Below are 27,275 nucleotides of genomic sequence, written 5' to 3' on the forward strand. Positions count from 1 at the left end.
TCAAGTACATTGCAAATTTCTATTCTTAACCAGTGTTTAGGTTTTTGGTTTGTCCATATTAGTCCGTGTAATGCAACGTTATGGATCAATCAAAAGCTTATTTATTTTATTGTCTTTGTATTACGCTGAGCTACCTAACAAAAACCTGTTACCGTTCTTTACCTCACTGATCCACTCGCTTTCCAAAACTGCATTGTCGCATGTATATAACAATTAGAACAAGCATTTTGATATCACACTCCCCCCCTCCCGAGTCATATTAAAGTGGACATCACAGGAATTTTTTTGTTCGATGATGTCTAATTTTTACTTTATTTTTTGTGGCAGAGCTGTGCTGTCAGTCAGGACCAAAACTCTTAGAATACTCTTGGCATCAAAGATCAAAAACAGATAATCTATTCCAGTGGGACTGCTTCACTCATTTTTGCAACATTATAAATGTTACAGTATTTTCAGAGGCAACGACAGTATTTTATGATTTTCGAATCCCTGTGACGCCGCTTGCTTCGCGTTCAGATGTTTCTGTGAGCAAACTGTGATGATTTAAACATTCAGTGCACCGAGCTCCGTTTTGAGGCCGGCGGCGCTGAGAGAGTACGAGCTTTCACTCCATCCTGCTGCTGCACCGTTCAGTCCCTCCGCCGGGTGAAGATGTGTTTAGAAGTAAGATATCAGTGGTTTTGGAGTTACAGTGTTACAGCCATACTAACTGTATGCGTGTGTGTGTGCGTGCGTGCGTGCGTGTGTGTGCGTGCGCCACGATGGCCTGTGTGAAATCCATTTTAAATCAATTTATTATGCAAATATGTAAGATGTATGTATCCATGTAATTCTTTATCAGAATAACCCAAATGCTCTTCTATTTATAAACTGTATGTCATACCTCTAAGAAGATATCGGTGTTTATTTTCATAAGCTTTTCCTTTAACACAACGCTCCTCTCAGGCTGGTGTTTGTTTGCTCTGAGGTTTGGGACGTCTCGGCTGGCAGTTAGCTCCAGGCTACTCGTGATCTCCGTTTTCTTCGGTGTGGTGCTGTAACTCCAGTGTTTTAGATGCTTCTGTGGTCAAAATACGTACCGCCGTGGTTTACAGCCAGCGATAAATTACCCGCGTACTCAGAGTTTGTAGTTGTGAGCCAGATATGTTTGAACCAGGGACGGGAGGAGAACCAGAATACGCCGCACAGCTGCAGTGGATTTGATTTCACTCAAGTTGAAGATTACCTTGAATGTATCCAAACAGTATCTCCGAGAAAGAAAATAACAAACTTGGTTGCATAATATTAGCATGACTGTGCCAAAGCTGCTGTGATCATTTCAGCATGGACATGTAAACTTTATCCTGGTGCAGACAGCTCAGCCATCACTTCTAAATGAAGCAGGCACTTCACTCTGAATAGCTGAGCGATAAAAATGAACCAAGGGTGATGTGTTCTCTTAACCGTTTAGCGACTGAACTAAGAAATGTGAAATTAAATATTCTTGTAGTGAATACAAAAAAGGGGGGATTTATGGGAATACCAAAAAAAGGGGGAAAAAAAGCCACCAGATGTTTCTGCAGTGGTTGTAATTATTGACTCACCAGTCTCCTTAATTCTACAAAACCAATGCAATGTTAAGAAAGAATATATGATTACACTTTAAGTCATATATCGATTTAAGCAGTCTAATATTTTTTTATCCAAATCTTTCAGAAATGACTGGCTAATAAAATGAAACTCATGTTATTTGTTCATGTTTGTGCTGGTGGTATAGATACCAAGTTACCAAGTTAGCCAGCCTGATTCAGTTCGTCTAGTCAGTCCAGGTTGGGTAGTAAACACAGCAGAAACTTCCATTTTCATTATTTCAGACAGAAAAAAACTCATAAACAAACTTGGTTCCCTAAGATGGCCACCTTATCCAAAAATTAGGGATTCCACTTAAATCTACAGTTCAGGTCCACTTCTCTCAGAAACTTGCATTCAAATCACACATAATCAAATTTTCCTCATACTTATTGACAACTTTTCATCCCTTGATTGAAATAATACAGAAATAATAATTTTTTTGTCAGTGTTCTTATTTTAGTTTGGGGTTCAGTCTTATGTGTTTAAGACCAAGGTGTGAATCCCAGTCGTAGAAATGAAGTGCATTAAGCTTTAAAACTTAACAGAGTTGGTTGCAAGTTGTAATAATGTGCTGGTGAGACCATTCCTTAATTGTGATGGGAAATACAGAAACATAATAACACAGTCATCTCATTTTTATTACACACAATAAATCACTCCGTTTCGGCACAGTTTATTTCCCATGTACGTATTAATTAACCAGTTATGTATTATTATTATTATCATCATTGCAGCTATGGGTAAACTACTGAGTTGAAATGCTAAGAGTGCATGTATTCAGTTCCTTATTCCCTCCCTGGTTGCAGACATGACATCCTGTAACTTCGAGCCTCTGTGGTTGAAAACAATCCCCGCCTCGGGTAAAAAATAAAAAAATAAATAAATAAAAATAAAGTATCATTCATAACAGTGCGTGTCTGCGTCTTTATTTGTGTGGCCGTGGATTTTGTTCCCCCCCATCCCACCTGTTGGAGGAGGGAGGCGGTGGTCGGTGCTCCCTCCTCTCCCCTCCCCTCCCCTCCCCTCTCACAGGAACTCAGTTCCGGGTTGTTCCCCACTCGGAAGCCGCGCGCCGCCGCCGCCGCCACCGCTGCGTTATTACGGCGTCAGGAAGGCAGCAGCATGTCTGTCCTCCTGGATAATCAATTCAAAGAGCTGCCCCCGGACAAGTCGGTAGACACAAAGACGTTCCTGGACACCGTGTCTCACCTCCCTGCCTTCTTCGGTGAGTGTCCGCCGCCCCGCTCCACCTGGGCTCCGCGCGAAGGCGCCGAACGCGGCCGGTGGCCGGACCGTCTGCTGACTGGTTCCTCCTGACATGTCGATACTAACGACCTGTCACCGCCGTGAGGACACTCCAGTCCTCCCCTCTGTTCCAGGACGCTGTTGTTTCACATAGAGCTCAGTGTGTAGACGTTAGCCAGCTGCGCCTGTTTTTTCTGTTTTTTTTTTTCCCGATAGAGAAACTCTTTGTTTACACTATGAACAGAGCACACACTGACCTCACTGTGACTTAACTGACACTAAACGTTCACTGCATTTCTCCCCCTTTCTCTATTTGTATATATATATAAAAAAGACTGCATCGTGTTCGTCCTCCCCTCTGAGCCATTCATATTTTATCACTCTCATCTCGAATGTCTGCTTCTCTTCCAGACTGCTTGGGATCAAAAGCGTTCTCAGCCATAAAGTCAGACATTAATGGAAACATAACGGTAAGATAGTGATCTGTGAGTGCTGTGTTTCGAAGCACGGGCTGGGGGGCTCACTGCTGTAACATGCTCAGCTCAACTCAAATGTTGCATTTTCAGAAAATTAAAGCGGTGTACGTGAAGGATCCCGCAAAGTACGTGACCCTGCAGGACATCCTGGAGGCAGAGAGGGCGGAATATGCCTCTGAATGGCCTAAAGTCGGTGCAACGTTAGCTCTGATGTGGCTGAAGAGGTGAACACATTCCTCCTGGACTCACACCCAGTGTCTTGCTGTTTATTGAACTTGTGTGAAATGAAGCGTACGAGGCTTTTATTCTGCAATCCCCCCTTTCTCCTGCAGGGGTCTCCGTTTCATACAGATACTGCTGCAGAGTTTGGCAGATGGAGAAAAAGATGAGAACAATCCCAACCTAATCAAGGTCAATGTCACCAAAGCCTATGAGCAAGCTCTGAAGAGATACCACGGCTGGATGGTCCAAAGGATTTTCAGTGTAAGAAAGATCAACATTTATATTACATATTTTCTATTCTGGAACAATACAATGGTCAAAAAATGCTCCATTTGATGTCGTGGGTTAATGTTGACCTGGGAATCATAAAGCCCAGGAACAGAAAAGTCGATGAAAAAGTCTAGTTTTGAATTCCAATCTGTATTTCCTTGTTCTTGTTCCTCCACAGGCTGTGTTATTTGCAGCCCCTTACAGATCAAATTTCCTCAAAGCTCTGTCGAAAGGAGAAGAAGTGAAGGAGGAAGAGTGTCTGGCAAACATTCGTCACTTCCTGGTCAACTACACCCCGACTGTAGACGCCATCTATGAGATGTACATGAATCTGAACGCCGAGCTGGACTACACCGTTTGATGTCCTGATTCCTCATCCAGAAGCAGTTTATTTTCAGTGTGATATTTATTAACTTGGTTCTTATGCCTTACACGCTATTACAGTCTTCTTAAAGATATGCAATGTTTTAATTTAAACTATACTAAATGATGAGGTGTTTAGTTGTTTTTATGTTGAAGTAATTGCGGGATTTTGTTACAGCATCGCTGTGCTGCTCTCACTCTCTGGAAGGATATTGTTATTCTGTGCTGCTTTGTTGTCAGGTGAATTCTGCCTGTTGCACCAAGAGAACATTCCGGTTTATTTTCCCATGTCTATTCACTTTTGTCTCCTGAGATCCGCTGTGTTTTTTTTTTTTTTTTTTTTTTCCCCCCACTGTTACACTGCTAGCAGTGGCCCCAGCTGTTTATTTATTGCATTTTAACAGCTCATTACAGTTACAATGTATTTTATTATCTTGATTTCACAGAGTGCCTTGTTGTTGAATAAATGCACAATATTTTACTGGTAAACTGCATAATTATGTATTTGAAGTCCCGTTTCATCTACAGAGTCAACTCTCTCAAGAGACCAGTCCTTTCCATGATCAAAACTCGCTCGATAAATTCACCAAGTCTCACACTAGGTGGTGATATTTACCACTTTTTTGTCTGCTAATCTTACCCATAGGGCTGCTACATCACAGAACATGTGAAATTATTGCTGCTGATAACAATCCGGTTGTATGAAAATAGTTATGGTTTCTGATAGCCAAGTTTTCCAATAATTCAGTTTTGTTGGAGGCTTGTTTGGTTCACAGCAGACTTCACTGGTTCTGAGTTCCCTGCAGCAGAAAATATTGTTGAGGCAGACCGCTTACAATATTATTAATACGGTCCATTTTTTTTTCTCTCGATGCAGTGAATCAGAGGGAAATCTGTCTTCTCCATGTAGCCTAATCCTCCAAATAAACCATCCCTTTCCTCTGCCCAGCCTTACTTATCTGAAGTGTGTCCCAGAGGCTGCTGTAGCTCTGGTTCCTCTCCCAGAGGAGCCCAGCCTGAGCTAATCGTCTCTGAGCAAGAGCAAGAGGAGCATGTCCATAATCCTGTAGGTTTATCAGCAGCACGGGCTGATAGGATGGAAAAGCTCCAAGCAAAGCCGGGACACAGCAAGCTAAAGAGCAGAAATCATTTACAACAATGCCTCAATGACAAAGCCACTGACCTTTAACTCTGACATATTTGTTATTTGCAATGAGGCCATCAATTGAATACCTCAGTTTCACTCCCTATGGCTCATCCGACGCCATTATTCCCACCATCTTGGTTATTTGTTTTATAATGGTCTACTCACAGAAGGTGCACATTTTATGTCCGCTGTGATTTAAACTGCATCACTGCTATAGCATCCAATTTAGGAGAACAAATGAAGCAAAATACGAAGGGCAGGCAGGCTCATCATCTAAGATTAGCAATTCAATAGCTGGGTAACAGCCAACCTATTTCTAAATAATGTGAGCACAATATGAGAGTGAATCTATCTTTCCTGAATGCATTTATTTTTCATCTCAAAATGTAATATCTTCAGGAGATGGCCTGCATATTTTCATTTACATGTATGTATTTTTAAGTATCTGATGGTTTGTGCCTCGAGCACCAGACATTCATCTGGACGAGCATAATTCACACAGATGAACAAAAAAGAAATAGCTTGCATCATTTATAAAGACACCAGTCGATGTATTTCAGCTAAGGATTTACTTACATCATATTATAAAGCTGAAATACTTTAATGAAAAGATGTATCGCAATAAAGTAGGTGGGAATAGAGAAAGGCTCGCCTGGTGGTTAAGCCTTATTTCCATTTGCAATAACAGCAGAAAAATGTCTCAGCTTTCCACAACTAGTTTATCATCCATAAACATAATAGACGCCGCAACGGCTGGCACACATTAACTATTAATATATAATAACACAGTATTGGCTGGGTTTAGAAAATTTAATTTACTTGACAATCCTTATTAAGAAGAGGCAAAAAAGGGTTGAGGGATTAGGGTCATACATTGCAAAAATGTTATTTCATCAACATAATTCATGGAGAGCGCTCACATGTTCATATATAATAATTGCACTTTATAATTATAGAGACATTTTCCAATAACTCAACAGGCCAAACATAAATAAATAATATTACAGAACCAGTGCATACACACGAGAGCGACTCAGTCGTACGTCTCAAATCGTCAGTGATAATAGTATAGCCCTACAAAGACACTGGAAATGATTCAGGTGACCTGCTCTTCCAACATGGCACTCCACTATACACATGGTGCTGTGAAGCAGCGTCACAACCTTCCAGAGAGAGAAAAACCGCATTTTCATTCAGAGAACATGTTCACGCAACCTCATACTACTCTGAAAAAAAAAAAAAAAATGTTTTTAAAACACAACCAAAGGGCACGTCTCGCTCGGCCTGAATGCCACAGTGTTGATTTCGATATGCAACAGTCCTAACACGCTGAGCTGAGCATCGACTACAAAAAAATCAATTAAAGTGTTAAATTACATAGCATATATATATATATATATATATATATATATATATATATATATATATATATATATATATATATATATATATATATATGTGCGAAAGGTCCCAGAAGTTCTGCATCGTAGTGAATGAAAAGGCTGCAGTAATTGCAGTAATGTGTTTCTGTAAGCACGAGAATCCATTAAGAGTGGGGATGAAAAATCCACAAAAAAGCAGCCAACAACTAAAAGAGTGGGAAGTTATAAAGGAATGTTTCATTCTAAATAGGATGTAATTTTACATTAAAAAAAAAAACCAAACAAACAAAAAACAATATATATATATATATATTCACAAAACCAGTTACCAGAGATCCTTCCGAGATTCAAGTAAATGTCTTAAGAGGGTACCAATGATTCCTTTAGTTGCTTTTCTGTCTTTTGTAAAGGCGTAAAGAGGGATAACCTGCAAAATATACACTTCTGTTAAATTGTCATTGTGATTGGCTGCTCAGCGTCAGTATGAAATGTACAACAGCAGTTATGTGTGATGGCCATTGGAGATATAAAAATAAAACATGGAAAAGTTCAGAGGATAAACCTGTATCTTAAGTCTTGATTATCATTTAGTTTAGCACGAAGCCTTCTACAAATACAATACATGCACAAACTAAAAAGGCATGTCTCTGTCGAAGATGTTTAAGCCGACACTTCCGTTGTCTATAAAAGGTTTTTCTGCCGCCGCCGTGTCCCATTGTGTGGCAGCGCCGCGTCTTATCTGTAGACGGGGAGCTGGATGTGGGTTTGCTGCTGGTGCTCCAGCAGCTGAGGCATCCCCATGGCTTCGTACCCGCGGCCCAGCATGCGCTCTTTGATGCAGGGAGGGTGGATCTCACTGATGAGGCACTCCAGAGACTGCAGGCTGCTGCTGAGTACTGCAGTGTGGCACAGGCTCGAACTCGACAGCCCACAACAGAGGTTTTGGTCTGTGCTGTAGACTTGATTATTGGGAGGGGGAGGGAGATGAGAGTGGAGTCGTGCTTGATGCCGCTGTGGCTGTTGGTGGTGGAGATGTTGGTGTTGGTGTCGGTTTGCGTGGAGATGGGGATGAGAGAGTCCAAAGTCTCGAGGCCTGGCTGCGCATGTACCCGTTGCCAACACCTGAGATGTGTAACAGTCACTGTTCGGGGTCACCACCAGGCCGTCCCAAAGCGGAGCGAAGTACTGTCCCACGGACAGCTCGCCCTGCGCCGGGCAGTTCAGAGCGGAGCGCTGCTCCTGTCTGCCGCCCACGCCGCCGGGATGCGGCCTGTATGACAGCTGAGATGAGCATGCCAGAGGGAGGCAGGTTTCAGGAGAATGGCCAACCCCGGTCTCTGCTGCTCGGTGGCCCTGAGCGCTGCCGCTCACACTGTACATCCTCACTGCGCTCTGCTGATACGACTGCTGCTGCTGCTGCTGGATGTGAGCTTTCTGCTGCCACGCCGCGTAGTCCCCTTTCTCCAAGTACCCGGCTTTGGCTACGTCTGCGCTCTGCGTAGGTAGCACTGCCCCCACGAAGGCCAGGCTGCTCTGGGGCGGCAATCCCAGGATGAAGTCTGAGTCCGAATGCGCCACGGCAGCCACGGCCTGCAGCGAGGGGCTGGCGCGGGCCTCCCCCCCCAGCTGCAGGGCCTGGCTGTGGGGAACTCTGCTCATCTGCCTCATCAGGCTTTGAACCTCTGCCAGCTCAGACTGGGGGGCCAGGCTCTGATCTCCGGAGGCTCCCCCAGCGCTAGAACAAAGTGTCTCGATGGGTACATCAGGGGGCTTACACGAGCTCGTACGATAGGCCTTATGCCCATGTCTGACTGTGTAGCCATTGTTCAAAGGATTATTATATGGAGCCACAGACGTCTGTGTGTTTGCATGTTTAGTCCTTCTGCCTTCAGAGGTTTTCACCACACCTTTAGCCACCACAGACGCTTTGACGATGGCCAGCAAACCCTGGTAGCCTCCTGAGTACGGGTGGGAGTAGGGACTGTATCGCTGACCCGTGGTATCCAAGCCATTGACGGTTTTGTTGAGCTGTTTGTGCTGTGGCACCCGGATGTCAGAGGGAAAGATTTTGATGGACAGCGGGCTGTTTGCAGTCTTCTGAGCAAAAGCGTCCAGCTCAGCAGGAGACGGGTACCGGGAGATCACTGCGGCCGCCTCACCTGCGGAGAAGAGAGACGGAAAGAAAAAACATTAGAACAACAAGTATAGAGAAGAAATCCTGCATCAAATCCTCCCTGCTCCAACTTGTTTCAGAGAATAATGGAGAAAACCAGTTTTAAGAACGAACGAAAGCACTATTTGATTACTGCCTAATCGATTAACCCAGAATTATTCCAACCCATGAAACAGTTCAGTCCAGGAAATCAAAACGGTCATGGGAGATGAGGGGGGAGCAGTGTGTCCAATGAGAGACCTTAAAATGAAAACAAAGGGTTTAATTAGGAGGAGAATTTTAATATATTAATGAAACTTATTTGATCATGATTATTTCATTGTCGTTAACAGATATTCCCGTGGTGATGATAAGTTCAACCGAGAAAAGAGTAAATACATGATAAATCCAGCAGTCTTGTACAGTTTTTATTCCACACTACTTCATTGTTCTTGCAAGTGAAACAAAGTGTGTTTTTTTTTCTTTTCTTCCCTTCTATTGTATTTTAGAGGTCTCCTGTCTCCACGCATAACAGAGAAGAGACTGCACAACAGAATAAAAAAGGGAGACTGCTCTTTAGACCTTGACACTCCTTTACTACAGAGAGACTGCAGTGTTTTAGTGTGCGGTGTGTTCTCCTTGTCTCCTTGCTATTCCAGCTGTTCCTTAAATCGTTTCTTCAGGACTGTTTTCATCTGCATTTTCTCCACTGTCTTTGTTTTTTTGCTGTTGATTCCTTATTTGATGAACGTGTGACTTTCAGACAATCTCTGGCTTCCGTGGACGGACTGACGTAAGGTCTGAAACTTTAGACTCATTAGCTTCTACCCATGAAATTTTGTTCCACTTCATGCGCTTATAAACCTGAAGTGATTGTACTGTAAAAAAGCCTGGAGCCAAAGCTGTGAAGGGAAAGTTGCAGATGGAAAAAGAGCAATCGGTGATCGCGCCGCTGATTGAATTGTGTGTGGGAAAGCTGACGGGACAAACTAAGATTGGATTTAAACACTATTATTCAGGCAATTTCATGGCTGCTTAACTCCCAGCGACTAAGGAAAGGTGGAAAAGGCGCCCCATTTAAAAACAATAAATCACCTGGTAGAAATTACCGCCACCTTTCAGAGTGACACTTTTATGGAATATCTGACATAAAAAGAAAAGCTGCTGAAATTAACCTAGATCACGCTGTAATTTGGTGGAAAACACAGCAGGCAAAAGAACAAGGCTGTAATCTGCAATAAAGGGCAAAAAATAAAAAACAAAACACTTCATTTCATTTTCAATAACAAAACCAATTCCAGCGATGCAGGGGAGAGCTTGCTCGTTGTTCCCATTTGAAATTGATTTGGGAGTTCATTTCATTTCAGGCCTACAGTGAGCCTCCCGACTGTGAAAATGAGTCAATCTACAAGATCCATCTCATGAAAGAAATAAATTGGGTGTTTAAAATGGAGGAAAGAGGTAAGGTGGAGTGTTCAATCCATCCAGCAATCTCCCAGCGGAGCAGAAGGAACGGCGCCATGGTGCCAAGAGCATGAATGAATTCAGCAGAGAAATACAACAAAGCAAAACACTGCTTATTATGTATCACAGTGTAGTGCTGCTATAGAAAACAATGACATCTGGGATGTCGGAGAGGTGTTTGCACTGTATACAACATCAAAATGTGAGCTCTCCCTTCTCCGGTTTCCCATAATACCGCTCATGAAGAAAAATGTAACAGGGAACACCAGCTGCAATAACAATTTCTGGCTTTTTGGCTTCAAATGGAATATTCATGGCTGGAAAAGATAAGAAGAAGAGGATCATATCCACCTGAAAGGAGCTTAGATGATGAAGAGCAATGACACATTTAAAAAATGTAATAACTCCTCACGCCACCACACAACAGGATTGATACCACAACACTTTTTCTCCCCCCCCCTGTTTCTGCAGTTAAATGACAAAGGCTGGATGATTTGGGAAGAAAAAAAAAACCAAAACAAATCAAATGCGGGGATTTCAGCCGTTTCTCGGTGAGTGAAATGTCATCGCTGATCCCGGCATGCTGCGATTGGCTCGCTGTTCCACAAACACTTCAAACACTTTGAATGCTAACATGTCTTCACAGGGTGTCTGATATTGTTAGTCCAGAGATTACAGCCCTGTCAGAGCTACGGAGACACAACACAGCTGCACTTCCCACTGCGGCTGTCTTAATGTGGCACAAAAGGAAACCTCATTAGCAAACAGGAACTCTGTATTCATATATTTATCATTTGAGGGCCACTGCTGGGTGACATATGCATAAAAAATGGATAAGATTGCATTATTCTGACAGAAACTGCTGGAAAACATTGATGGTAAAAAAACAGCACGATCAGCAAGAAAATAGTTAAAAAAAATTACCACGACAGGCAATGGTTTCAGTCTTGAGAGGTTTATCACCAGACAACTGTCTGAAATAGCAGTAAACCAAGCGTCGCACAGTGGTAAATTGAGCGCCACACGTCATGTTTACCAACCAGCGGTGGCTTTCAGTGGCATGTGGCGGCAGTAAATAAAGTATATCTTCGAGTCATTCTTCATAACGCGCATTATCCCACTTTCCTCCTCTGCAGGCTTAGCAGAGACTCACACTGCCACGAAATGTGACATTTATTAATTACAATCTGGAGCCACGATGCTTCCAACCGGGCAGGAACCTACCGCTGAACTCGGCCATCTCACCCAAACACTCGCCATGAGGGCCGGCGCTCTATTGTTTCCGTGGCGCTCTGCAGGTGTCCTCAGACATCATGTGCCCACTCCAAATTACACTTGGAATCTGAATCAGGAAGTTGATGCGTTCCAAAGCTTGTGCATTAGTGAGTTAGCCAGGTTCTTTCTGTTTTATGCTGAAAACAGAAAGAAGAAAACTCCCCCCCTTTAACCAGACCACCTATTTTTAGACTGTAACAATACGCTCAGGCTCTCCTCAATCTGAAGCATCTGAACTGCAGCAAACATACCAGGAAGTAAAGTAATCAACTACTTCATCAAGCATTTAGAATGGTCCGAATTAGGAAAGTGCTGCTTACTAAAATAGTATTTTAATCAGTTTTTTGTTGCCTTAAATAGATCGGATTAATGATGTAGTGCATTGAATTAATGAAGGCCGAAAGCAGAGCGCGGTGCATTATTATCTGAGACGTGCATCACAGCAGTGTTGGGTTTTCATATAAACATCCTCAAAGTGTTTACATTAAGGTTAGCAACATATTTATAAGAGCACTTTGAGAAGACGGTCCTTCAGAGGACTTTTAGAGCAGTTTTCTTTCTGAGTTATAGTCTGTGTTTCTGGCACAGCAAACGTGATCCTGGAGTCAAATTACAAGCTCTCCGTCATGCATGTGAAGAGCCGCTGAAAGAGTGGATTTCCTGGAAGCTGGAAAACTAGAAGAAAGCCATTTTTAAAAAAAAAATAAAAGAAAAAAGCTCAACAGCTTGTTTCAGACAGAAGGAAGGACTTATCTGAACTGTGAGTCATGCCAGGCAGCTCACGTAGAGCAAAGCAGGTTTCCTTTTATTTTCAACCGATTGACAATTTATATGTCAAAGCAGTATTTTTTTTTTTTTAACTTGTTGTGAAATAGAGCAAAGTAAAATACATTCAAGAAACATCCCATTACTGCTTATCCCCATTTGGGGTTTTGGGTGTTTTTTGGTGAGCGGAGACCTGAATTCCAAGTGGTCATGAGATTTAAACAACATCGTGGAATGTCTTCAAAGATCTAACAACCGACGTTAAACAGTCTGAAGTATTTATCTGAAGTGGTCACACCTCATTTACATTTGCAACACGCGATGATTGATCACAGGCAGCGCTCGACTGTGACGAATTGCAAGCAAAAGAGGTCGCAAACGATCGGCTGTTTGTTGAAACTTAAATTCAAATTTTAAGACCGGTAATCCTGACTGGGTTCGTACCTGTTCCTGCGCTGAGTGGGACGGTCGTCGCACAAACGCAGTCCAGAAATGAAGACAGGAAATGGAAAAAAAAAAAAAAAAAAAAAAAGAGGCTGTTCACATGACAACAGGGAAATGGCAGCTGTGTTGTGAGGTAAGGAATGGCAGGGAGATAATTAGCAGCCTGACCTTAAGCACTTAATCACCCTGAACCTGCAGAATGCACTTTGCTTCTCCCCTCAGCCCCGACAGAGAGCGGAGACAGACTTAAATAAATAAATAAATAAATGAAAAGCTCAGAAAATAACAGCCCCTTTTCGCGTGCAGCCTCGGCCCGAGCCGCCGCTCATTCTTTGACCTTTTAACATTTCCCCTACTTACGTTCACACATTACAGAAGACGGAAAGGCGAGTTTGTGTTTTCATTTTGCTCTAAAAGAAAAGAGCCAAATGACGTCTGAAGCGCCCGGAATCTTGCTGGATTCGCTGCTCCTGCTAAAGCCGGGCTTCCGAATGTTCACAGGGGCTCTGCACATTAAACATGCTGCGCCGCTGTTAAAGCACCAAATGAAACTGGCACACTTTCATAGGGAACACCTAATCCTGATTCCTTCCTTTCATGCGAGGGACATGCATGGGAAGAGAGAGTTTGGAGGCGGGGGCCCAATCATAAACTCTCAATCACCACCAGGCCTAAATTCGCTGTGTGCATGCTCTTCGGTCCAAGAGTGCTTTTAAAAACATAAATATTACAATACAAATAATCTGGAGCATTGAAATAACATTATTGTTGTGTTTGAATCACACTATGGAGCATATATGAATGTGCATGTTCTTTTACAACCCTTATTCCACCCACATCCAATCCCACTCGGTGCTTTCTGCCACTTTAAAACAGGCTAATCTTTTTCCCGTGGTCACACTTGAAGCCACCACCCCCCCCCTAAGATTAGAGCAGAGACCTCATTGTTTTGGAGCAGTTTGAGTTAATCACTAATTTATGGGCAAAACAAGCCCCAAAGGCAGGGCTGAGGCAGGACAAGCTCATTGCGTTTCCAAAACCACGGCTTCCAGCCATTTCATACCCAGAGGGGGGAACATAAGGGAACAATTACATCGACTGCTAGATACGATTCCCACGTGAGATAAAGCTAAAATTTCACAATGTATTCCACGTTAATATGCATGCATATGTTGGCAGGACTTCTAAGCCAAAAAAAAAAAATAATAAATAAAAATCCCACAGGTCTTTGATGTTGGGCGAAAGTCTTATCTTGAGCACTTTTGTGAGATAACATGTTTACGAGTGTCAAATCCTCAGCGGGAACATGGCACCGAGAACTGGCAGTTAATTACAGTACATCGCTTCTCAGCAGGCATAAATACTTGTTTACCACACCAATAATCCTGATATTTAAAACACTCTGGCCTACCTTAATAACCAGGGACTAGGCTCAACACATTCCCATTTAAAACCAATTTCTCTGTTAACCATGACAACCTCCTCCATGCACCCAGTTGGCCCGATAAGCCCAGTCATTAATTGTACCATGTAATTAATTGGCCCTGCCTTCATTCATCTGTTTTGAGATGAGCTTCTGCGATCGACTATCTGCCGGTTAGACGTGGTTAACAGTTAACTAGCGGCTGCCTCTCAGCACAGACCACAAGAGAGAACTAAACTGAAATTCTTTCTTTTTTTAAATGTGAAATCTTTATTCTGCACAAAAAAAAAAAAAAAACTTGCAACACTGAAACAGAGCTTAAAACAACAGCGATTGATTTATGTTCATGAAAGAAGGCAAATTGATTCAAAACAAGCAAAGAGACGCAACTTGACGCAGCTGCTGAATAGATGCCAGGATGGGGTTATTTAAGATGCCCTCAAGTTCTGGAGATATAAAACTCCATTTGTAGTTTCTGCTCGTAATTTTATCTGACTGACTTTGAACATAAAACTTCCGTGGTTTGAAAGAAAACCAAAGTACTGAGTGAAAAAATGTCTGATTCCACAGTAGACTGTTTAATACCACGTTTGTTTAAAAACCACGTGAGGAGTTACCTAGAAAACAAACTGGCGACTGCTTGGATTAGTATTCCTGATGGCTTCTAAACGACAATATTGTTTGACGGTTTATTAGAGTGTCACAGATGTTTGTCCTTAAAGTCTTTTAAATGAGCATTTTCACCGAGCATATAGCAAACTGGTTCCCGATCAGATGGATCACACTTAATCGCCCCCATCGGAACATTAAAATGTGTCTTTGCACCAAGTGTGGACTAATATGCTTCTGCAGTCTCAATGCGTTTATGCAAAGAACTCCATGCAGGTTTGTAACTGTGCAGCACTTCTGACCTCTAAGATTGTGGTGGCGGCATTAAAAAAATAAGCCCATTATGGAGCATTACAGAAACTGCAAGCAATTATGAGGCTTCGAAATTGTTGAAAAGAAAAAGCTCACATGTAGAATTGATCCTGCCAAATACAATTGGTATGCGTCATAAAGTTTTGTTACTGTTAACTTGCCTAAACTGCAGTCAATAGAAGTAAAAGTACAGTTGTTAAAGTCGATTGTTGATAAAAGCTTCCTGCTTCCATGCTTCAGAGCTCCTATACTTCTCATCTCACACTAACCTCTGTAGTCACCACCTTCTTCTGCAAACGCGCAAAATATAAAAACACAGCCGCTCATTCACCCCATATTCACATGCCTCCCTCCTTCCTCAGTAATCTCGACATGAAGGGTGCTCGCAAAACGGAGTAACCTCGGGGTTGAACACTTAGCTGTGTGTGCTCGAGCAGGCTCGGCCCAACACTTCCTCGCACCAGTGTCATTCCACATTTGTTTCTGTGCCGCTTGGCCCAGCTTGGGCAAAGTTTCTCCTCTCGAAGCCAGCCCGAGCGCAGGCCAGCAGCGTGGGAAAAAAAGAAAAAAAAAAAGAAAAAGAGAGAGAAGCACTTCCAGTCCGTGCTTTCAAGCTGAGATAGCAGAGAAGAGCACAGCTCTCATTCGCTCTCATCGCATAATTCCAAACGCTCGTTTCTCGGAAATCTTTCGCATAGGGTTTGTGTGGCTGAGAGCTCTCAAGGCCCGCGCTGCCTTCCATTTATCGATAGCTAAAAATGGAAATGGCTTTTCAGAAGCGCAGCGGTGGCTAAAGACTGTCCCCATTTAACTTGATCCGGCCGCGACTCGTTTAATGAAGAATCCCCGGACCACACAGACTGAGCTCCCATCGGCGGCTCATTCCCTGTGGCTGAGCTGGAAATGTCAGGCTCAGAGCTGAAGGGCTGCTGCACTACGCTGCACAGTCGCACTACATAAAACTCACGGATTGGAGAGGAGGATGGGGGTGTGTGTGCGAGGCCCTGCAGGTAAACAGGATGTTAAATGCATCCCTGGTTCTGCCTGAGGCAAACTAGGCCCTTCTGTTCCAACATTTAGCAGACAAGTGCTCCACTGATTCCCAATTAATATTTAATAACAAAAAAGGACAAAGAGGTTTTTCACCCGCGGAAATGAAGGGTTGAGTTAGACGGAGCTAAAAAGGGGAGCGAGAACGGGTTCTCAGATTTTCACACTCGACTATGGTCTGATGCACAACTGTTTGGCTGCAGGTAAATAAAAGAGACGTAATAATTAACTGCGCAATCTGTTTTCGCCGCCGCGGTGTTTTCACTTATCTGCGCTGATTAGAACGTGTCATATCATGTGGGTTTGTTCATGAAGCGTGTTGGTGACATCTCTCTGTTAGTCTGGCTGCACCTGTTCAATTAGCACTTCTTTTTTTTTTTTTTTTTTTCATAATTCTTTAAACAACACAGTTTACTGCAGACTTCCACCCAGTTCCACTCAATTTCAGCTTGAAAGCAGTCTAATTATCCCGAGGAAATGAAAACACCCACATTAATGTGCAGTTGTCACTGAAGTCGGTTCGCAGGGTCAATAAACTTGAAAATAATGATGTAGCTGCTATATTTCCCATTCTTCCAACGCATATATTCAGTAAAATATGCAAAGGGGAAGGCTGAAGTCAATGCATAGGGAATAAACATATAATATAGGCACGCTATATGTGTGATTGTGGTCAACATTTTGGTTTTTCTTTTTGTGATACCAAGAACTGCGTGGTTTATTTTATATAAAAAAAGAAACTATGGGGCAAAACATAACCAAAGAAACACAGAACAGCAATAAATAAATACATCATAAAATCGTCAAACACAGCAATGTTTCATGGCTGATATTCATAACAGTGAAACACTACAGGCAAAATTAAACAATTATGTTTTCAGCAGATCTCTATCTTAGAGCAGCTTCAACCCAAAAAAGCTATTAGGAAAAGAAAATCCCGGAGGAGCGACTTCATTTGTGGCACTGTGATCTCATTATGTGGATGCCAGGCTGTCCAGGAAGACTTGGACTCTGTAATTTGAACCACTGCACAAATAACGCAGACGTGAACGAGCCACATCCTAAAAGCTGCATCAAACAAAGTCCTGAATCTGCAGCTACAACCGTATTTAATCAGTTAATTGAAACAAATCTAATCACAGATCCCATTCCCGGAGATACCCACTCAACCTTTCTACAAATGCGGCGCAATCAGTCAAGTTGAAGGTCAAACAACGCTGACATGAAGCACTTTCGGTACGAATGTGAGCGTTGTTAGCAACTCTGTGTACGGGAGAGCTGATTAACTCCCTGATTTCAGAGTCCAACTCTGACCTGCATGCATCCGCACTGCGGGAGCGCAACGATTACCGGTCCAATTAACTTGAATCGCCTTCCAGACGCCGATAATTCTAATTCAAGGAAAAGGTTCACGTGGGCTAAACTCTCACCTTTGCGCGGGCATGTCTGCAGTGGCGGCAGTGGCAGTAGCAGCGGAGGAGGCGGGACGTCGAGGCTCTTGTGTGTGCAGGCCAAACGCTGCGATGACAGGTTCTGTCGTCTCTGGATGCAGGCCAGCATGATAGTTCACTGGGGCTGCGCGCAGCCTGGGTAAACCTGCTGGAACCAAGAGAAAATAGCAACTTTTCACTCCACAGTCAACACTTTTAATGCCGCGTCGAATGCCATTTTAAACAAGACTAAGCCGAGATGTAGACGGAGCGCAGCTGATGTCGAGAGGAATGTCGTTTGCTGCGCAGGTAACTCGTCATCGCACGGCAAACAGAACGCTCGGCGTCGGCGTCTGAGCCAAGATTTGCCGGCGATCCATCTGGCAGTCGGGGAAACTTCTCCCGACTTTAACCACGGATTTCAACCTTTCGGTCGCACCGGTGGGGAAAAGTCAAAGGATCTCGGAAGTCAATAAAAATTAATTGTCTGGAAACCGTAATGCGGAGTACAATCCATCCAATACATGCATAATGGATCATTTAAAGCTGTGACCTGCTCGAGGCGCTGGAGGAGAAATCAGGGGGATTACCAGAGTCATTAGGATTCATCCTCTGGGCTCTATTGCCGTCACTCCTAAATTTAATGGCAATTTACTGAATAGTCATGAAGAATATAAGAGGTACGTGATGGCCTCCTGATGGCACTGGAGGTAAACAAAAGCAGAAGGTCTCATCCTCTAGCGATCATGGATGTTTATACAAAGTTCCACAGCAATCTGTTCCGTAATTGTTGAGCTAGTTCACTCTGGACCGGGGCTTGTTCTCTTCAATACGTCTCTTTTCCAAAGCGGTTCTCGACTGAAACCTCCCACTCGGGCCCTTTTACCATATTAAAATTCAGAAGTCTCTCTTTGAACGGTGGAGATTGTACATTTAAGAAAGTAATATCACTTAATGATGACTCCATCCCGTTGTTCTGCTCAGTTGTTGTGATCGCTCTTTCCTGTCGTCAACCTTGTTCTGTCGGTTGTGATCACACAGATAATTTACAAACCCTCCGCTTGCCGCGGGCAGCGCGTTTCCATTTCTACGCAGCCCCGAGACCTCGGCTTCTTGTTCTATAAATTTATGGCCGTATTGATCAGCTGGGGGGGAGCCAAAAGCAGCTCGCTCCCTAAAATAGGCAGCGCTGTTTGCCGAGCAAAGTCATGTCAGAGGAAATGGGAGCCGGTGTCTGAACGGGGCTGCGACTCTCCACAGCTGTGCTGATTGAAGCAATCATTCCGAGTAGAAAAGCAGGCAAGGAGGGAATATTTCACTGATAATCACATTTGACATTCTTTCTGATTACCTGAAAGAGTCAGCAGGTCTGAATGCAAGCGCTGCAAAAAAACTAAAAAACAACCCCGGGCTACCGTGAAATGCTCACTGATGTGTGTGGATCGGGTTTCTTGTAAACAGATAACTTGCTACCGATGCAAAATAATCACCAATGTGTGTCGTATTAATAGTTAATCAATCTCTAAATATGGAAACACAGTATGTGATGGATAACACAACAGCCACCAATAAAGCTTATATAAGCCTGCAGCATACAGCTGTCAGACCGCCTTTTCTTTCTTCCTTTCTTTCTTTTTTTTTTTTTTTTTCCTGGCTCAGTTTTAAAGTCCTTCTGGATTTTTGTTTTCATTTCTTCTTCAAGGTCCGGAGGGCAGCCGAAGCGAGTGAACTACAGAACAGAATCCGCAGTGATGGGCTGCAGAAACATGATTACCTTCGGCTCAAAAAGAAAGAAAAGACAGAATGGCTTTTATTTTACTCAGGTGCAGGAAAGAAAAAAAAAAATCCCTCGCTCTTCCCTCTTCCCTTACCTCACCCGCTCCCCTCCTCTGCTCAACATCTGTCCCTCGGTGACAAGCTTACTTCAAACTGCTCAGTGCAACCTGTCTCATCTGAACACACACATCTGAAGAGCTAAAAGGCTCAGTATGGTCGGATTCCATTTTGAAAATAAGAGCAATTTCACAACAACCCTGCCATTACCACACATTTGTCAAGAGGGAGATGCTGAAAAGGAAGAAGGAACACAAGAGAGAAAAGGCATCTCCAGGGAAATGCCTTCACGAGAAGAAAATGAGACGTGAATTGGAATACCTTCCATTACTCCCGTAATTTGCAACTGGAAGAAAATACATCAAGGAGGGCATTATAATTCAAAGAGAGGCCGGCGCTGGCTTAACGAAAAAAAAAAAGTTTCAGTGAAAGCAGGAGAAGGAGCCAGAAATGATGCATGAAGAGCTAGTAATGATGCCTTCTTTCATGCCGCTATCTACATTCAAAATTTAAAGAGATTTTATGAAAACTTAAGCTCAAATTGCTTTCTCACTCTTCAGTGCGGTTAACCTAAAAAGGGATGAGAGATACGAGATCAAAGTGATCCCAGAATGCATAATATTATGAAGGCTACACTCTCGAGTGGTTTTCGCTCTGCAGCCATCTGTTTTCCTCGGCGAAACGGTTTTTTTTTTGTTTCACACTTTCTCATGATGGTCATGTCAAGATGTTCCACCAATGTGAGCGTCTGAAGTTATATGGAAAATTAAGTATTTACAGCGATTCTCAAAGTGGCAATTATTAGCATACGTCAAATCAACCTTGGCAAATGAGGTCGGGGACCTTGTCATTAACGTAATGATCAGGATTATTCGCCATCCAAGCCAGTTTTCCCATCAGCTCTCCAATCTGTGGCTAATGGGCCTTTGTGGGAGACATTACGGCAGAGGTTACAGTCCAGTCCGTATAGTCTGGCATCCTCTTACTGTCTCGGCCGCTCATGCATTCAAGGACTTCTCCAACACACACACACACACACACACACACACACACACACGGCTGCAAAAATTAAAAAAAAAAAAAAAAAAGGCAGAAAGTTTAAGCTGCCAGAATGTTTAATTCTCACAGCGCTCAGACAGCATCTCCGCAGCCGATAAGCGGCGTGACGCGGTCCACCGAGGGCCTGCCGCCGAGATAAAGACCTCGTGCGTTTGCAGTCCACCAACTGTCCCTCACGCTGCTGTGATAAGGATGTTTTTGGCGCACAATGTTATTTTATCAAGCTTTTTTTTTTTTTTCCCCCCTCTTGCCTATTGACAGAATGTGGATTGGTTTATTTTCCAATGACACGACGACGTAGTTTGTGTGACGATCAGATGAGACGAGGCAGGATTTAGGACTGTTAGTTAAACAAGCAGATTATATTTGTTATTCAAGAACCGCAGATGTACAGCCATCATGAACTCTATCCATTCACACGAACCTCTCAGTGTAATCACATTTACTAAGATGAAAAAGCTACATATGTATGATTACCAACAAAATATATGACCACGTTGGAAATAAAAACTGAAATGATTAACGACTTGCTTTTTACCTGTGAGGCTGTATGAAGCAGGAGCACGAGAATATTCATCAAAGCGGGAAAACAGCCCTAAATTATACAGGCTCTCAGACAAGAGCAGCTGTCTGACCTTCTGGAGCCTTTTATGACTCCGAGCGGAATCAAGGGTCACGGCTAAGATAGAGGCAAACCGCACAAAGAATCGCAACAAATGCAAAAACGCACAGATAAAAGATGCGAACTGCCTCGACAGAGTCGCACACAACCTCACCCTGCCACATTCGCACACCCACTCCTCCTTCCCCCCCCCAACTATCTCATCTCCTGCTCACAGTTCTCAGGATGCTCAGTTAATAATTAGATGATAATGAAAAAGGTTTAAGACGGCACCCTTTTCACTCTTGGAGTGGATTACCATGAGTGCTATGCTAATGTTTCCCCTTCTCTCCACAGAGAAACTGCAGATGAGAGAAGGGGAAAGAACACAAAAGCTGGAAAAAAAAGAAGGTTAATTTAGGAATAAATAAATGATTAACAAAGAGCAGTGGGGTATTACGGAGGAGAAAGGCGCTGGGTCTCTCTCTGAATGAAAATGACGTGGTCAATGAATAACAATCCACTTACTGTATAATTAATTGTATATTATGTATGGATTTTATACTGTCTCACTGCAGGAACCTGTATAAGTAATGGAGACCAGACAAACAGCTTTCAATACAGACTGAATTAGACACCAGTGCTGCTGCAGCTGCTGAATTCATCTCCATACACCCATCCACACACACACACACACACACAGATCCCCCCCCCCAATCCCCTCATACATTTTTAATAGAATCTATTACTTCTGGATTAGCCGATAAGAGCTGGCCTGGTTAAATTCTATAATAGTTTACATAATTGGTATCAGAATGGCATATAAGCGAGACCTAGATTTCTCTCTTTTCATTTTCTGTAGAGGAAGTAAAGAAAAAAAAAAAAAAAAGGGACACAGAGGTTCACATACAGGATAACCAAACAGCCCCAAGTCACTCCGCTCTACGTTTGCAAGAACACTCCAGGCCCCAGGCCGATAACAATGAGCCTCATTACCATTGAGATTAACTGCTGTAAAAAGGTATTACAACAGCGTTAGAAAGCATTTCCTATAAATTTTTTACGCAAGCGCAAAAATGTATGTAATTTATCACTGGGCAACATTCAGACTGATATCCAGAGCGCCGGGCCGGATGTAAATCAGGCAGCATTAATGACTTGGTGACAGAGGGAAAAACATTAACAATACAGTTTCTCTAATGCAAAATTTTGTCGGAGGCGCTGCGATGGTACAATGAAGCGCATCACTCTGAAAAATGCGTACAGGCTATAGCCAAGAAAAAAAAAATGACAATCTTTAATAGTCTTTCAACTAGCTCAACCCTGAAATCTCATAACAGGGCAAAAGCTAATGAATAGATATAAATCAAACATGTTAATGTACTCCACTGCTCTACTGCAGTATGCATTTTCTTCCATTATAAGAAAACATAAAAAATCATTAAAAGCTTGTCAAAACTAATAAATAAGCAATTATACATTTCTGAGCAATTAACTTAATTGTCCTCGACTGCATTATCAGTTTAATCTGCATATAGTTGCCTTCCACTTACAAGAACATGTACTTCCTGTCTGACTTCGAGTCGAACTGGATCCAATCGATATTATTTGGAAATGACATGCACCAACCTCCAATCCCAACATGAAACAAAGATTTTGTTCAGAAATCATTCAGTATTTCTTTATGTGGGCAACAGTTCTGACAAACAATTAGTCGCTTACTTTAGAGGAAACAGAGGGCAGTTCAGAGGAAAATCAGCAAGAAGTGTTTATTATAACCCAAAATGAATGTCTAAACTCAAAACTCTGGTCAGTCTGTGTATTCGCTCTTACAAGCATTCCGCTATTTGAATAACTGGTTTATGTGGAAGGAAGGCAGTCTCTTAGCAAAACAGCATGTTCTGACTTTTTAAACATGTTTGTATATTTGGACATGGCACCAGAACTGCACAATCAAGCGTTATCTTTGAGAGCAGCCTTGGTTGGGAGTAGAAAGCCTTGGACTGACCCAAATCTGCCCTTGGACATGGACGATGCCAAGGTAAAAGAAACACACCACATGGGGTAAAGTCTGGTCAATGCCAAGGTAGCATTAAAGGGTAAACAGAGGGTAAACAGAGCCTTATCTTATCCTTATCCCAGTATGCACACTGAGACACACGGGTATGCAGCCCAGCCTTTAGAAAACGTTGACTTCAAAAGATAAACAGATCGTGAAAGACTGAGCGGTTGGTTTTTAAAGATAGATAACTTGTTTTTTCAAAAAAAAAAAAAAAAAGGTGCAAACTCTGACATCTGTCAGCCAACTCAGGCCTGGGGAGAATCTGGTTTTTCCACTCAATCCCGCGACGACGATAAAGTCGAGTTTATGCAAGACAAACATAAACTCCTCGCAGACCCTTGTCCTCTGGCTGCTCGGCCTGCTGCATTGTTAAGGGTCACCGATTCCTCCGTGCCATTAAATTGTTGAGGCAAACATACGACTCATTAAAAAACCGAAGATAAAAATGCTGCCTATGGCTCTTATGCGGGAGACAACCTAATGAGAAGCTCTCTACCATGAAAACATCCCATTTTTTTGATGAGGAAAAAGAAAAAAGTCATTGCTTATCTGTGTTCATGATGCAATCAGCCCGGCTTTTCCTTTCAGAGCGAATGGTGACGCATCCACGGCAATTAGGCAATAAATTAATCATTAATTTGAAGCCATTGCTGAGCAGCAGCAGCTTGCAGACAAAATAATAACGGTGACCTTAGCAGGCCTGCAACCCACCCCCCTCTTCCCTAATAACCTCGGGGGCCCAGTCCTTAACCTTCCACCCTTCACCCCTGTCTCACTACCCCTTCATCCTATTAATGAAAAGACCAATTAGACAGATTTCAAAAGATGGCAGGCCACTCATAATTACACATGACATCTCCTAGCAGATAAAAAGGTGATTACAAAGGGTGCACAAAAGGATTGCTAAGCAACCAAGCCATTGACATTATCCTGGGAAGATGGACGGAGAGGTTGTGGCGCATACACTATCTGCCCCATCTTATCGCTCAGTCTACCAACCATAGACTGATGCATGCCAGAAAATTCCCTGTGCACTTTAACAGGCCGTTAATGTGATCCAGCGGATGACAAGGCAAGAAAAAGACATGACCTTAATCAGTCCTTGCACTGGCCTGGGTAATAATCTTCCAGGAAAAAGGTCACTCTGGCAGCGAGCGGTTTCCTCCGTTCAAGTAATTCGGTGGGCCCGGAGATTGAACGGGCCCGGGGAAACTTCGCAATAAATCAGAGCTCAGCTTCACTCCTGAGAAAGCAAAGGGAAGCAGGCAGCCAAATGACAAATCCCTTTTTCTTCACAGAGTTGGAATTACTGCCGGGGTGTGATGCGAGATCAGAGGGAAACCCCCATGGGGATACCTGCACATTGGCTGCTCATGACACAAAGCAAAAGGAAAAGCCTCTCAAACAAGTTCAAGCACAAGGCAGCGCACATTTCCAGCGAGCGGCCCACATTATGGCTAGTTAGTTGGAGCTTGACTATAACTGAGCACGAGGTGTTAACACGCAGCAATAAACATCCAGTGATGAGGTGATTTCCCAGCAAAGGAAGCAGATTTAAAGTAGCGCATGGACTTTATGATCAAAGGGAATGCACGGCTATATCTTTTTAATAATGGCACTGTAGTAAGTCAAGGCCATGATTTTAATATAGAGAATAAAATAGCCCAGATGCCTATAAAAAAATAAACCCAGGGGAGTTGGCTTATATTTCTCTTCAGGTCACAAAACAAACAGGAAAGAAAAAAAAACAGAAGAGGACAATAAAACACCAAATTGCAGGCTTTTCTTCCCTGCCTCTGGTGGTAAGCTGTGACATCCCATCTCTCTGGGTAATAAAGGATCTGGCACAAGCAGGAAAAAGCATGCAGGGTAGAATTTCACACCTGGCCAATAATCTATAGGAACCTCTGCTGCGGCTAACCTTCAACCTCGGCTGCCACCGGTGCAGTGAGGTGCGATGATCCCACCTCCGGCTTCCAGACAATAGAAATGGAAACCTTGTGAGGCAGCCCTGAATGACCGATAATATACTTCAAAGCCCTTCCCGTATCCACTGAGATGCTGACATATAAAGCGCCTTTCAGTGCCATGCAAAAAAACCATCATCCTGCTCACATGTGCACACAGCAGAACAGGCTTGATTAGTGTGTGTGCGTGTGTGTATGTGTGTGTGTGTGTGTGTGTGGAGGGGGGGGGGGGGGGGGGGGGGGATACACACACGTTTGGTATGCATAATGTTTATTCCTCCTAATCCATGCAAAGTCAGGCCTACTGTTTAACAGTCACATACAATTGAAGAAGTGGCGTGCCATTCAGATTAATCATTATTCACACTGAAATGCAGGGACGAGCTGCTGACTGGACTCTACCCGTGTTATTACACGTCAGCCAGCAGATATGATGTATATAGAGCTATAATGACACACAGCAGGGGCGAGGAGCTTCTATCCATTAGTGCGCACTGGACACATTTCACCACTTTTGCGCTTGTCTATCCAAAATCAATGTTACTTAAAGCAATGATGATTTTTTTTTCTTCTTTTTTTTGCCTCAGAGTTATTGCATTTAAACAATTTAGTTAGAATTAAAACGGAAATAAGCTGAGAAAATATTATGGTAAATAAACAATATATTGTAAAACTACGAAGATAGAAAACAAAACAATTTGATGAAAGATAAAGAACAGAATGGGTGTCTTACAGAGTTTTGTCTTATCATAAGGCTTGTTTATCTTTGGTTCTCCACGGCTGATTGGCTGCTCTCCTGCTCGGAAGGCGTATTTCCTCCGCAAAAGCAATCTCGCTGCCGATTACCCGTTGAGCGCAAGAAACCCCGGGGGTAAATATCCATTGATGAAGGCGGCTCCGTTAGCTGCGCTTCCCCCGCGGACTCCCGGAGATTTTCACCGAGGTGGCGTTTCCGTGCGGCCGCCCGCGTCCTCTCATGCCAGCGGCACGGACCGAGCTGTGTGAGCTCCGGAGAGTGATGTCGGAATGGAAATGAGTCCTCTGCGCTGCTGAAACCGGCTCCGGGCCAATCAATCAGGGGGGCATTTGAATATTCCCACGGCTCGGCCAATGGCGCGGGGGAGGGGGCGGGTCTCCGCCGCGACGCCGGAGCCGTCAGAGGAAGCACGTTTCCTATTTAGCGGAAGGAATTTAAAGGGGAACAAGCGTTTACTCCATTAGACCCCCGAACAAATGCGAGTTTTGTGATGTGCCTGGACCCCCGCCTGCACGTTTGATCGATCAAAAAAGAAAAGCCACACATCAGCTTTTTGCACGGCTTTCTAAATCTCAGCCAATCAGAGCTGGTTATTTGTCCGTCAGATGAGGGGTGCAGGACCAGAGTGCAGTGGCTAATAAACATCATCTCATTCCAAAACATGCAGTACTGTGCAAAAGACTAATATAAGACTGAAACAATTGGATGTGTTATTTATTTTATTTTATCTTATTTTATTATTTTATCTTCGTGTGTGAAATCAATTAAGACAAATCAAAGCGAATTGAAAGTATTTCCTGTTGATACCCCCCCCACACACACACCTATCTACTTTTTAGTTGATAATCGGTGGTGTAACGATAGCTATGCCACAATTTTAGCTTCATAAAGCATCGTGGGGAAAAATACTCCATCTGCGTCAAAGACAAGTTTAAATGTAAATCAGTAAGGTATACAAAATCCTAATATTCCCCAAAAAGGCTCAGAAAGGCTAAAGGGATTTGAATGTCTGCACGTCTTCAAATGCAAACGGTTGTGAGTCGGAACAGCACAGAGAAATGGATTTTTTGACTAATTGTGTCTCTTTGGCTGGAAATAACTCACGAATAGAGGTTTTCACAGTTTGTACAGGAAATAATTTAGTATGCAATTTTCATAGCAGAGACAGCATCACCGTTGTAAATAGCATAATAAAATGCCCCTCTGTCAGTAAGGCCTTCCAGCATAAGTATCATATTAATGTGATTCACTTGTTAATGTACATGGTTTACGTTGACGTTCAGATGTAAAGTAGACATCATTAGTATGTGCGTGTGTGCATCCATCTGTAAGTGTGTTTTCATGCTATATTTGAAG

The 27,275-nt window shown here is 43.1% G+C and overlaps 2 protein-coding genes across 3 annotated transcripts; one reads left to right on the forward strand and one right to left on the reverse strand.

Moving 5' to 3' along the window:
• The first annotated feature begins 2,653 nt into the window (after positions 1-2,653).
• Positions 2,654-4,681, forward strand: LOC115383054 (glycolipid transfer protein-like). The gene is made up of 5 exons (XM_030085080.1): positions 2,654-2,836; positions 3,268-3,326; positions 3,423-3,556; positions 3,665-3,815; positions 4,003-4,681. The coding sequence occupies exons 1-5, from the start codon at positions 2,734-2,736 to the stop codon at positions 4,183-4,185; spliced, it is 630 nt and encodes a 209-aa protein (XP_029940940.1). The 5' UTR covers positions 2,654-2,733; the 3' UTR covers positions 4,186-4,681.
• Positions 4,682-7,116: 2,435 nt separating this feature from the next.
• LOC115383051 (protein FAM222A-like) lies at positions 7,117-26,177 on the reverse strand. Of its 2 annotated transcripts, none has more exons than XM_030085071.1 (3): positions 25,896-26,177; positions 17,641-17,806; positions 7,117-8,875 (listed from the first exon to the last, which is right to left on the reverse strand). In XM_030085071.1, exons 2-3 carry the CDS (start codon positions 17,768-17,770, stop codon positions 7,452-7,454), a joined length of 1,554 nt encoding a protein of 517 aa, XP_029940931.1. In that variant the 5' UTR covers positions 17,771-17,806; positions 25,896-26,177; the 3' UTR covers positions 7,117-7,451. The 2 variants fall into 2 exon arrangements, with proteins under 2 accessions (XP_029940931.1, XP_029940930.1); XM_030085070.1 differs by having other exon boundaries at positions 17,641-17,809.
• Between the last annotated feature and the right edge of the window lie 1,098 nt (positions 26,178-27,275).

The sequence above is a fragment of the Salarias fasciatus genome (assembly GCF_902148845.1).
Source record: "Salarias fasciatus chromosome 7 unlocalized genomic scaffold, fSalaFa1.1 super_scaffold_4, whole genome shotgun sequence".
Classification (NCBI taxonomy): Eukaryota; Metazoa; Chordata; class Actinopteri; order Blenniiformes; family Blenniidae; genus Salarias; species Salarias fasciatus.

What these genes read in the sequence shown, in the direction of transcription:
- LOC115383054 (XM_030085080.1), top strand. Translation starts at nt 2,734, where the DNA reads ATGTCTGTCCTCCTGGATAATCAATTCAAAGAGCTGCCCCCGGACAAG. An exon ending in TCACCTCCCTGCCTTCTTCG is followed by an intron (nt 2,837 to 3,267) that starts GTGAGTGTCCGC and finishes CTTCTCTTCCAG; the next exon opens with ACTGCTTGGGATCAAAAGCG. An exon ending in ACATTAATGGAAACATAACG is followed by an intron (nt 3,327 to 3,422) that starts GTAAGATAGTGA and finishes TTGCATTTTCAG; the next exon opens with AAAATTAAAGCGGTGTACGT.
- LOC115383051 (XM_030085071.1), bottom strand. Translation starts at nt 17,770, where the DNA reads ATGCTGGCCTGCATCCAGAGACGACAGAACCTGTCATCGCAGCGTTTG. An exon ending in GCAGACATGCCCGCGCAAAG is followed by an intron (nt 8,876 to 17,640) that starts GTGAGAGTTTAG and finishes TCTTCTCCGCAG; the next exon opens with GTGAGGCGGCCGCAGTGATC.